We start from the raw sequence: 13063 nt of genomic DNA on the forward strand, positions 1-13063 counted from the left end.
GCCTACATTTCTGAAATAAAAGTTAAATGGAAATTTCAAATTGTATAAAGAAATGAGTAAATATTTATTTTATATTATCATATTTTCTTTTTAATAATCTGATAGTAACTTGTCTTGTAAGCGGCAACATCAAGGCAAGTTAATACATATTATTCATAAGTGATTGTGAACCACTTAAAGTTATTTATTAATTGTATATGTAACAGTGAAACTTAGATATACTTTAAATAAAAACTAAATATGCGTCTGTTATCGGTAATCTGTTTAAATAAATATTATATATAATTCTAATAAATGATAAAAAAACAAGGCAAATTATGATATGGTTTATAGTTTTATGCAATCGTTTTGATATTGTGGGTTTATATTTAAGTAAATGTAATTTAAGAATTGCATAAAAAAATATTGGTTTGTTCGACTTTTGTTCGTCAGATTTTATAGGAAATAAATTTGCTCGTCACTCGTGTCTAACATAGATATATAGTTCTACATTATTTTCCTGTGAAAACTTTTTCCGGCACGTGTATATCAAGGTTAGTCGAATACAAAAAGATTGCGGCGTGAGTGCATGTCACAAAGCGCTAGGGTGTCCATTGAATACTTTTAGCAATATGGAGAGTATAGATTTCTTGACTATTTTTCGATAAAGTTTTTTCTTCCATTGAAAAAAAACTAACTATATAATTTTTATTTATGTTCTTAAATTCTGTTCTTAAATTCAAATTCAAACGCTAGCCATTTATATAAGATATAAGTACTGGCGAGGTGTAAGGGTTTAAATACTGGCGAGTCATAGACTTGTATTGTAAATTTTATGATCTTATAAACATCAATTACAAACAACGATTACATCAATTTAGCGTAAGGATAAAATCACCGCTCCGGGCGCTTATTGTATAAAACTTGCAATTATATCTGACGGTGACAAAACTTTAACATACATACTAAAACTTTGTAAAACATTTTGATATAAATAAACGACTATAATTAATATCTTCTTTATTCAAGTAAGCCTACTTATTTTACTTCTACTCTTGCTCTTATACGCAGTTTTGCGTTGTCATGTTACATGATTATATTTAATGGAAAACAACCACCGGGTCGATAAACAGTATTTTGATTTTTAACCGATAATAAAGCATTACCATATGATACTGCTTTGCATCGATATGTGAATTAAAGTAACACATATTTAATATATTTAAATATAACTAATAAAGCACATTTATCTTTTATCCTGTTTAAAGTTCATTTTTAAAAGAGAAAAAGAAATAATATTATACTTTAAAGCAAATTAACCCAATTACAAGCGCTGGAAACCGTTCGGAAACTCTGTGACATTTTAATTAGAAAACACCGCATACACTACGTGTATGTAGTAACGCGTTGATTAAATTTGTCTTTCGCTTGTAAACTATAATACAATTTTGCTTTATAAAACATTTAAGCTCTTACTTATAAACCTTGCTTAGCGAGTGATTAGTTAAAGAATGTTTTTCTTTTTCTTTCGTATGTCAAATAAATAATGACAGAAAGAGCAAAATCAATGTTTAACTAAATAATCTTTGTTAAATGTTTTTGTTTAATATTATACATTATGAAGATACATGTTACTAGATTAAAATAAGTGACTAGTTATAATTTTTTTTTTCTAAATATTTTTAGTGTAATGGCCTTTAATATACTAACTCGTGTGTTTAATGTTCCGAATAATTCTCGGTCTAAAGTCTATAACATGAGCACTTACTGGTGGTAGGGCTTTGTGCAAGCTCGTCTGGGTAGGTACCACCCACTCATCAGATATTCTACCGCAAAACAGCAGTACTTGATATTGTTGTGTTCCGGTTTGAAGGGTGAGTGAGCCAGTGTAATTACAGGCACAAGGGACATAAAATCTTAGTTCCCAAGGTTGGTGGCGCATTGGCTATAAGTGATGGTTGACATTTCTTACAATGCCAATGTCTAAGGGCGTTTGGTGACCACTTACCATCAGGTGGCCCATATGCTCGTCCACCTTCCTATTCTATAAAAAAAAAAAAAAAAAATTACTTGCTTGGGAAAGCTAATTAGTCTTATGCCTGAAATTGTTCCGGTCGTGGTCAGATTTACCCTCCCATCGGATTGTGAAAGTGAGGTTATATAATAATCTGCGCCGATAGCCGGTATCCCTTGAGAATGGCTGCTGTGGCTGAAATCGGATATCATCACCAGTCTTGATATAATAAAAAATATATACTATATAAGAATACATAGTCTAAATATCTTTGTCGTTATCGGACGGACGGTTGCATAAATAATAATTAGTGAAATCTTAATATAAATTGAGTTTGATATTAATTTGTTTAATCACCATTAAATATGAATTTTTAAATAAATACTTGATTAAAAAAAGAAACAACAAGCCCCACTTATTTTTCATGTAATTAATTTAAGTTATTATTCATCTCGTGTTCGGCGGAGAAGTAAAACCCCGTGAGAAAATCTACATGTGTCGATGAAATTCTGTCACATGGATACCCACTTACTCGCAGTGAAGCAGTGTGGAAAAGGCTCCAAACCATCTCCATGAGAGTAGAAGAGTCTCCCAGCAGTGGGACGTTAATATATATTTTGATGAAGATACATATTTATTTATTGCTTATAATTTATTTCGATATTATAAATATAAAACCTTTATTGGTTTTACTTATTTCGAATTTCAATTTTAAAGTTACTTTTTTTTTGGACGCCTTATTGATGTATTAATGCACTTTCCTCTAATTTTATTGATTTTCACCATAACTTTTATATTATTTGTCTAATGGGTTTTTAAATTTTGTATAGATACTGAGATAGAAACTGTCATAAAGTTAGGAAGAGAGACTGCTTACGAATCTTAAGCTCCTCGTTAACCTTTAAAATTGGCGTTTGAACAAGGCTTATTTTAGTAGGATATATTTGACTTTAAATTTAATAATGCAAAGAAAGTACATTTAAAGAAGATATTTTGTTTATTTCATTGCTAATATTAATTAGGTATAATTAAATTAACAATTAAATTTTATTATTCCCTCTTTATAACACGATAACACAGGCGAGGTGTCAATTGAAATCCTTGAAATACCAGCAACTTTTTCTGTACCTTTCAAATTGAAAAGCCTTTTGTCACGAAAATCTTGTTCTTTAACTTCGTCCTTTATATGGTTGTTTCGTTCCCTGAAGACCTATGTAAGTTTCTGCTACTAACGATCTTATGCTCGTAATAATAAAGTCGCTTTTTCGCTACCAATAAAACAAGATAACTTTGCTAGACCGTTCCTCCTTATTTCCAGTTTATGACCAGTCGTAAATGAAAAACAATAATGAGCATAACGTTTCATTAACTTTTTATTTGTTTGATCTAATGATGCCAAAAACACACAATGTTAGCAAGCAGTTAACTTATCGTTTCATGTTACATACAGAAATAAAAAAAAATTCTTTAGCTAATAAGGTAATGTAACCATAGAGACTGAATACGGATATAGGAAATCGTCAAATTAAATGGAAAATGTGAGGACGTTTTCTGTTAATGTACGTTTATTTATTTATCTATTTGTAATAGCACACTTACAATATCCATATAAAGCATTGAAAAAAATTAGCAAGCATTTTATAAAACAATAATAGTATATCTAATATGCATGCCAATTACAAGTGTATAGCACTTCCAGATTCAATCTAATCAAATTTAAATTAAAAGTAACAAAAAATCATCAGTAATTATTAAAAATGTCAAAATTAAATAATAAATAATGTCATTGTTACAATTAAAAAACAATCGGAATCGAAATCATAATAAAAATTATTAAAAGTACTACTGAAAACTAATCATGCATTTTATAATAATTAATATGTACATATAATCATGATCATTACATAGGATTTGATTTAAATTTACATTATTAATTTTTATTATTTTAGTCAAATTTTCAAATAGGACTATTTTCTCCCGATTCCCACCCGACGAAAAGGTGCCCATAATGCAGGCCGCATTTCCGCGATGTATGGCAATGGACAACCTTTGTGCCAAGTGGGACCCGGAGCGACTGTCAAATCCCCTCTCTCTAAGGCGACAGCCAATTTCCCTTATTAAACTGAGGGCATCCGACCCCCAACATCCCGACGTCTCAAACGCTAGTGGCACAAATAAATAATTTTTAAGTAACTTATAATAATTAAGTAACTTATTTCTAAAGATTAAGGGAGAGTAATAAAAAATGACAAAGTCAGCTATTTATCTAACGATATTATTATATTTATTATACAACAGTACTAAGGGAGCTTGTTTACCAATATAAGACTACGCAAGGAGTATAAAATATTTTGTGGGTGTGAGTACTTCTGTGTGCCCTAGTCGGAAATGATATCAGTATTCTTTCAATTAATTCCGAGTTGATACTGGATCAAATTTCTATATATAACTTTAAAATTTAAAGTTTAACTGAAAATATTACACTGAGTAATTCTATAAATACCAATTACGACCAGCTGTGTACACAAGTTCGCTTGCTTAGACGTTGTATTTACTTAATTAAATATTTCTGTGCTGAAGAGCTCTCTGGGATAAAGGTATCAAGCTAAAGCTTATTACCGTACCGATGAAATATTTTTAATTAAAATTTGTCTAGATATTTTTGCATAATATGTTTGTGATGACGTAAAATATTTTTGTTAGAAAAGCCGAAACACCTCACTTGATCTTGTAAAATATGTTTTTATGATAATTAATTTGTGGATGGAAATGATGTAACTGACGGGCACGTTAACTTTTGTCGTCCCAGGTACCTTTGGATACGAATAGCTCTGTTCGAACGTCAACTGGCTAAAATTATCGAACATTTAGTCAACAATGCCAGTAGATACTACGAAAGAGAAGCACTGGTAGCGGATCCTGACTACGGCAGTATCCTGAGTTCTTTACTGGTTGGTCCTTGTGCCTTGGAATACTCTAAGGCCAAGGCTCCGGCTTGCTTTTGGTCAGATCCTCCGGCTGATGAACTGGTAAGGAAATAAATATTTTTATTTTATCTTAAAATATGTGGTTGAGTTAACAAATAATTTTACCCTCATAATATTTTTCTGCTATGTTTATAAAAACTTAAGCAGCAGATGGGCTAGCTAATTGTAAGTCAGCAGTCAGTGTAATAAATATTAACCATTTCCTATAACGTCAAAGCTACATAATGGAGGGTAGGAATTAGGATGTTACGTTTCTTTGCCCTGTTCTAAAACATAGCACTATAAATTATAACTATTTGGTTGGTGCAGCAAATTTTGGGTGAGTTACTTACTGAGGCGGGTTTGCGTTAACCAGCTAGCCTTCAGTATCCACATTAGTAGGCAACATTAAACGTCATAAAAAAGTTAGTAAATTTAGCCGAGTCAACTATATATAATAAACTACACAACAGTATTACTACTAGTAGAATTAACTCATTAGTAAGTTAATTCTTGTGTTTTAATATATTTTTGTTTTATAATTAATATCATTGTTATTATAAATCTTTCGAAGGTTCAGAGACATAGGATGTCAGCCGGTACGACCACGCCGCCGTCTGTACGGAGGCCCATTCTTAACTTTAGAAGAAGTCTCAATGCGTCTTCAGATGACGGCAGTACAGTGACTACAGGTTAATTATTTTCTACTACTAAAACAATTTTATGTAGTAGGCATGAAGTTGGAGATGGGTTAGCGAGGAAGCTCTTAACGGTTATGAAAATGGTCCTATGAGACTGTCAATGAATTTCGAAGACATTATATATGACGACGGTTGCGACGGGTGAGCGATACTACTGTCTCCATTTTGAGTAGGTGGTACAGGGTCCATTGCGTAGGTGGCGAAAATGATAGTATACACTTTGTATAACCTTACTTTATTTTCTTACGAACACAATCAAACACACTTAAAAGTAAAGCTGGGTAAACCGACAGTTTCGTTTCGGAGAAGTGACCTGGTCCGTGTCCGAAATCGTAATGTGCCATTTCAATTCCTCACTTTCCACGTGCCGCCTTTGCAATAACAAGTGACGTCATGGTGTTTACCCCTTCTCTGGTACTATGATGCTCAAATCAGCAACTTAATATTAAACGATATCGCTTTCCACGACATATATATACATTCACAGAACTTAAGAACTTTTAATTAGATGTCTTATTTAGATTTAATTTTGTACTAAAATGTCGGTTGGTTCCTTATAGTATTTTGAAGAGAGACGTAATAGCTTGAAAACCTGATTTATGGAAATAGTGGTTTTTTTTTAAAATACCTAATAATATTATCTTTTTTTTGTTCTCATTTAACTTGTCATTTGATTAATTTGTTTTTATATTGCTTCTCGTACTTAGCGATGTATAAAAACATCCTGAGAGATGGAGACTTTTGCCCAATAGTGGAACATTACTGTTACTTTAGAATTCCTTTGTTTAATTTTTATTCGAAAGCGTTGCTACAATATGTTTCTTAGTTCAAAAGTTTTATATGAATTGCAAGTTCGATAACAGAATAGTTCTTCATCTTAATAAATCTGTTTTTTTTTTAAAAAGCTAATGTACTTTTAAGTACATTAAAAGTTTTTAAATAACTTCATAAATTATACAGGAACTGCAAATGCAACTGCGTCCAACGCTAAAGATTACGTTGAGAGTTTACATCAGAATTCGAGAGCGACTCTTCTATACGGCAAAAACAATGTTCGAGTTCAGCCGGTAAGTTTACTTTATGTATATCTTTTTTGACAACTTTGTAAATGATATTCGTTACTATTTCATTAAAGATTGATTTTTATTTTAAAAAGCCAGGCTGGCAAATTGTTTACCATCATCCAAATACAATTACCTATGTAAGGAATATTAAGCATTCTTACATCGTCATTACGCCTTCAACCACTAATTGTTTTGTCCCTAGATCGTGCAAATAGTAATCTTAGCTCATTCAACCTTCAAACCTGTACACAGTAATTAAGTGGATATTATATGTGGATGGAAAAAATCCCCAGTAATTTCCAGTTTAAAATAAATTTTAGATTAAATTACTGCGATAATGGCTTATCATTTGGCAAAGTAAAGTATTAAGAAGTATAACGGATCATCGTTATACTTCTTAATTCTTATTGAATAGTTTTGTGGCCAAAACATTTTTAAGGGAGACTAGCTCACAACTCTGTGCGCAAACACTTCATTCTCCGTCCTCTCCGCGCCCTCATAATCCGATGGGACAGCAAACCCGACACGACTGGAAACAGTACAGTGGTGTAAATATTGCCAACTATCACACTTCAGGCTGCTTCTGAAATTTCTCGACAGAAAATCTAATAACATTTTTACTGGCTAGGGATTTGATCTAACGATCTTGGGGTTGAAGTATTATCAGCTATCCAATAAATCAACTGTAATTATCTCAACTATATTTAAGTGTTATATATCATTATTATAAATTTTAGAAAGACGTTGAGGAGCCTATGGCTGGTTACTTGAGCTTACATCAAACAGCCGCTGGACTCGTTATCAAGTGGACTCCCAATCAACTGATGAACGGTTACGCCGAAAGCGAGGGAATTGACAAAAGGTATAATATTGTTATGATTTTTTTTAATGTAGCTGTAGCCGCTTTAAATGTATTTACTTGTTAATTAAGTAGTCATATGTATTATTTATCATGATGTCCTATTTTGCAATCTGTCATAATGTAGATATCGTTTTTTATTCTGTCTGGTATGCGTTACGCCCAAATAAAATATTTGCGTTATCAAAGAACTGATTAGCTGTTGTCAAATTGAATGTATAATTTATTATATTTTTTTATATTTCAATCTATTGAAATGTGTAATATTTTTGAGAAACCTATAATATATATATATATACATTATTGGTATACATAAACAAACATATATGTTTTTTTATATATGGTCGAATCATAATATTACATCATTGTCATATATGTCAATAAATTCAACAGGTTTGCATATCTTTGATGTGGCTGATACTTTGAAACTATTTGTTTTTCATACAGGAATTGCCTTATTAACGTTTATTTCTTTCTAAAACGAATTAATTAAAATTTATTTAATAACAAATAGTAAGGGATTCGTTATTTGTAGCCTTTTGATTTGTAATTACAAATGATAACTTCTGAATTACGTCACGTAAAAAAATATAATAATAAAAAGCAAGCAAAACGAATCGTTTTTGTAAAATAGTAATCGGCCATTAAAGGTCCATTAAATGTTTTCAATTCATTTTGAAAGAACAAAGAAACTAACGTGCCTGAAATATAATTCTACTCACTATTGCTTGTATGTAATTTTATGAGCACCATTTTACTGGTGGTAGAGCTTTGTGCAAGCTCGTCTGGGTAGGTACCACCCACTCATCAGATATTCTACCGCAAAACAGCAGTACTTGTTATTGTTGTGTTCCGGTTTGAAGGATGAGTGAGCCAGTGTAATTACAGGCAAAAGGGACATAAAATCTTAGTTCCCAAGGTTGGTGGCGCATTGGCTATGTAAGCGATGGTTGACATTTCTTACAATGCCAATGTCTAAGGGCGTTTGATGACCACTTACCATCAGGTGGCCCATATGCTCGTCCGCCTTCCTATTCTATAAAAAAAAAAAAATTGAGTTTGGTTCCATAGTACAGAGTCTTTAGTATAAGAATTTCTCGATTGAACTTTTATCTCCAATTACTCTAAAACCGATCTAAAATCGATGCTGTATATAGTTTTACTAATTTAAATGCAAAACAAGTTTTTGGGCGTGACGTGTATTTTCTCTATGTTAGAATCAGTTAGTGTATGCTTGTGTCTGTGTATGTGTAGTCAGTATCGTTGGCACCTAGTGCATGTGTCGGCGTGTCCACATGAGTGTATTCTGTGCAGTGCAGCTCCTTGCACCGTGTATAGACGAAGATGTGCCGGTTCGCTTTGTATCAATTGGTATGTGTAGTTTCGTATTGTATTTGCTTATATTCGATGGAATAATTGTGAAATATTTTACTTATTATCATATATTTCCTTGAAATTTTCAGCGTGTACTGGGCGATGTCGCTACAAGTCTGTGTATGGGAAGTGGTATATGTTCACGTTCATCGATCTAAATTGAGTGATGCTCTCATTTTGGTTGGACAAGATGGAGTTCAACGACCTCCTATACATTTTCCCAAAGGTTTGCTTACATTTAATCGATGATAGAAATAATGGTTTGATTAGATTGCTATAACGAAATTAGAGTTTGCTAATAGATTTGAAATTGCTTACCATTATTTAACGTTAAGACTATTTTGTAAATTAATTAGACGTTTACTTTACGATTAGCTTTTGATGACGATTTAGCTTTTTTAAATTATTATTTTTTATTCTTATAAATAAACAAAGTATGGTTTAGAAATATTAGACTAAGGTTAAGTTGTTTAATAATGTGAAATCTCAATCAAAGGTATGTATGTATGTGCATATATCGGGTAGACATATTCATGCATATAAATTTTCAAATCGTTCACCTAATTTGTATTAATATACATACCTACATAATTTCAAATCATATTTGAAGACACTAGATCGTAACAATTTTTTTTCTTTACATTTTCTTATTGAATTTATCGTTTTGAATCGTCTCTTTAATTTTTATCTATTTTACATAATTTTATGTGAAAAACATTATATTTTATTACGGATTATTTTAACTTTATAAAATGTACTTAAATGTAACATTTAAGTACATTTTATAAAGCAATACTTAATATGCGACACATTTAGTGTGCAATATAAGCTGTAATAGTGGGGCGCGTCTTCGTAGATTGAACTTACTATACAGGGGCCGAATTCTACAAAATTATAACGATTACCATACGTTCCCGATTCAATTATAAATGATAATGGTGTGGTTGGTGGATGCTTGCCTTTTACGCCGAAGGTTGTGAGTTCGATTCCCACCCAGGACAGATATTTGTGAATGAACATGTCTGTTTGTCTTGAGTCTGGGTGTAATTATCTTTATAAGTATGTATTTACAAAATAAATAGAACAAGCTTAATTTGGGATCAGATGGCCGTGTGTGAAAAATGTCCCAGGATATTATTATATTATAATTCCGATCTAACTTTGACTATTCTATATGTATTCGGATCGGAACCAGACCGATATGATGTTAACATATACCGCTATGTCAAAACCAAACTTAACTGTCAAAGTTTATGCCAATAGTCGATAATTATATTAAAGAATAAGAAATCGGATAAACGGCAATGATCACGCTTCGATTCGATTGCGATAATTTGACAATCTGTTAGTAAAATTTGCGCCCCGGTTGTTATAATAATTTATTAATATTCCTTTTGTAGGAGGACATTTGCTGTCATTTCTAAGTAGCTTAGAAACAGGCCTACTTCCTCACGGTCAACTCGATCCACCACTTTGGTCGCAACGAGGAACAGGAAAGGTTAAGTATATTATGAATTATATAACAATAGTGGTATTTATTTTGCATAGAAATCAAATTAAAAAATAAATGTGTAAACTTTAAGGTGTTTGGTCGTGGCAAAGTCCGCAGGCAACCCTTGCCGAGCTTGTGCGAGAGCGGCGAGACGGATGATCCCGATTGGGAAGAAGTAGCGGGAGACTATGTGTTCCGAATAGTCAACAATGCTATTACAGATAGAGAAGGTATTTTTTAGTTGGCTTGTGATACTAGAAATGTAGGTGGCAGCACCAGTTACTGTTAAGGCTACATTTATCGTTTTTAAATAATTAAAATTACCGGTGGTATAGCTTCGTACGGGCACATGGTATATAACATCTCCTATAGGGGGCGAAGTTGACGGTGTGAGGTAAGGACTCGCTTATACTTCTGGCCGTGTCAATGTCTAAAGGACATATCAAATGCAAAATGAAGAAGTTTTCGATACGTGATGATAATCGTCGCGGCGCCGTCCCCAGCGATGCGCCACTCGCTGCTGGAGCGCGCGGTGCAGTCCCCGCCGCGCACGCCGCGCCGCCCGCTGGCGTCCACGTCCACCACGTCGTCCGACTCGTCCACCATGTCCGTGGACTACCCGCCGCCCGCGCTCAACGGACACGCGGCGCTGCCTGCGCCCAACCCCATCGTGGAGGAGGTGAGACACTAGAAGGTTTCATGTTGTACTATGAAGGGTCAAGGCCTCTCCTTTTTTAATTCCAACGTGGTGGAACTTGTTCCACCACGTTGCTCTAATGCCATCTAATTTAGTGCATTCTCTCATGATATTAATGTGGCTTTCATTCGACACGGGTTTCTTAACGATGTTTTCCTTCAGAATTCAGCAGTGTCTGGCCTTGATTCGGAATCATGTGCTATAGCCGCTCGGCCATCTTGGCTGCAATGTTTGATTAATATGTTTTATTATGAAAGAATTTAATGAAACTAGAGGAGTAGTGAAATGTTTTAGAGCAAGACTAAATATTAACTCGTAACTTAGTAGAATGTTTGTTTTTTTATACTGGAAATGTATAATATGGTAGTTTAGCAAAATAGCTCATAAATTTTACTATCGTAGAAGTATATAGAGTATTCTTGTTAAAATTATCCTGCTGTAACAAAATTCAACGAATGAACTTCTATTGACCGAATAAATGTTCATGAGCTGTTGATTTAGATTAATTAATTTCATGTATTTTTTCAAACATATATTGAACTAATAACCATGCAATTGAATTCTTATTAAAACATTGACAGCGCTGCACACGTAATAGCAACTTCTAGTGATATATAGCTCTTTCTCCCCTCATATTTCCTCTCTCTCATCTAACGAAATTTGTATACAGCTGACGTGTCCTAAATATTCTAACTCTCAATTCTCGTCCAGCAAATCGATTATGGAATCGCCGCCCAAGAAGTTCCATTTCACCAACTTTTTCTGTGATTGACAAGACATGCGTTTTTGAAATATCAATTGCGGTATTACTTTTAGGTTGCATCGATCGAGCTTGTCTGTAGTACAATGCGTCGACAAATCATCTCACGGGCATTTTATGGTTGGCTCGCTTATTGCAGACATCTGTCCACAGTGCGAACACATCTTAGCGGATTAGTGAATCCGAATATAATATCAAGAGGTAAGAATCTGATTATTTTGTGTAACGCTCAATTCGATTTAGCAAAAAAATCTCGAGCTAATTTTACTTTACACAGTCATTTTAAAGAATAAGTTAGGGTTAATTGTAATTAAATATGGAAATAAATTAAATATGTGCTACTTTATCTATTTAGGGGACTGAATGGATAAAATCTATGCTGTCTCCTTTTTTCTAATGTCAAACCGATGGTGACAAAAAAGAGAAATCATTGTTTAACTCTCAATCTATTGATAAATAATATCAATTAATTTGAGTGAATGTAATCTTTAATTTTAAATATATTTTTAAATGCACATTTATATATATATATTATTCCAGATGGTATAGAAACTGGTCTAACCGAAGAGTTGTGGCGATCCATGATGGACAATCGAGGTATTGTGATTGATAAAGATGAAGTGTACAGGATAGTTTACTACGGCGGTGTTCAACATGATATTAGAAGAGAGGTCTGGCCGTTCCTCTTAGGATATTATGAGTAAGTAATCAATAAAATAAACATTAAGTAGAACTTTTTAATAGTATGAAAATGCTTTCGTGAGGAAAAATAATCCTATCGGAAGGATGTCTGGAAGAAATGGTCATTAAGCAAAACAACCGCCTTTTATACTAAATAATATATTTCTTTATTTCTTTTAATCTGTAAAATAATAACAATGAAATGTACATTTTTAGGTTTGGCTCAACAGCCGAAGAAAGGATCGAACAGGACGTGAATTACCGAAGACAATACGAAACAACAATGTCCGAATGGTTGTGCGTGGAAGCGATCGTGCGACAAAGAGATAGAGAAGCTACCGCTGCGTCAATCGCTCGACTCACGGAATCTTCAGGAAAACCAAGACCTGAAGTCAACGAGCCTGGCGAGGTGAGCGCATTAACACGTGACGTCCTTAAAATATATTCTGGAACCAAAGTTCTAAAATCAGTGCAGT

General features: G+C 33.2%; 1 protein-coding gene across 1 annotated transcript in view; it reads left to right on the forward strand.

The window, feature by feature from the left end:
• Positions 1 to 13063, forward strand: part of LOC126775357 (small G protein signaling modulator 1-like) — a 117056-nt gene that overhangs the window by 34255 nt on the left and 69738 nt on the right. The window contains exons 5-16 of the mRNA XM_050497228.1: positions 4803 to 5022; positions 5534 to 5651; positions 6621 to 6727; positions 7462 to 7586; positions 8838 to 8954; positions 9047 to 9183; positions 10358 to 10455; positions 10541 to 10679; positions 10953 to 11128; positions 11963 to 12107; positions 12447 to 12606; positions 12804 to 12996. Of these exons, the coding sequence (XP_050353185.1) occupies positions 4803 to 5022; positions 5534 to 5651; positions 6621 to 6727; positions 7462 to 7586; positions 8838 to 8954; positions 9047 to 9183; positions 10358 to 10455; positions 10541 to 10679; positions 10953 to 11128; positions 11963 to 12107; positions 12447 to 12606; positions 12804 to 12996 (1735 nt within the window). The remainder of the gene's footprint in view (positions 1 to 4802; positions 5023 to 5533; positions 5652 to 6620; positions 6728 to 7461; positions 7587 to 8837; positions 8955 to 9046; positions 9184 to 10357; positions 10456 to 10540; positions 10680 to 10952; positions 11129 to 11962; positions 12108 to 12446; positions 12607 to 12803; positions 12997 to 13063) is intronic.

This window comes from Nymphalis io, chromosome 18 (genome assembly GCF_905147045.1).
Source record: "Nymphalis io chromosome 18, ilAglIoxx1.1, whole genome shotgun sequence".
Classification (NCBI taxonomy): domain Eukaryota; kingdom Metazoa; phylum Arthropoda; class Insecta; order Lepidoptera; family Nymphalidae; genus Nymphalis; species Nymphalis io.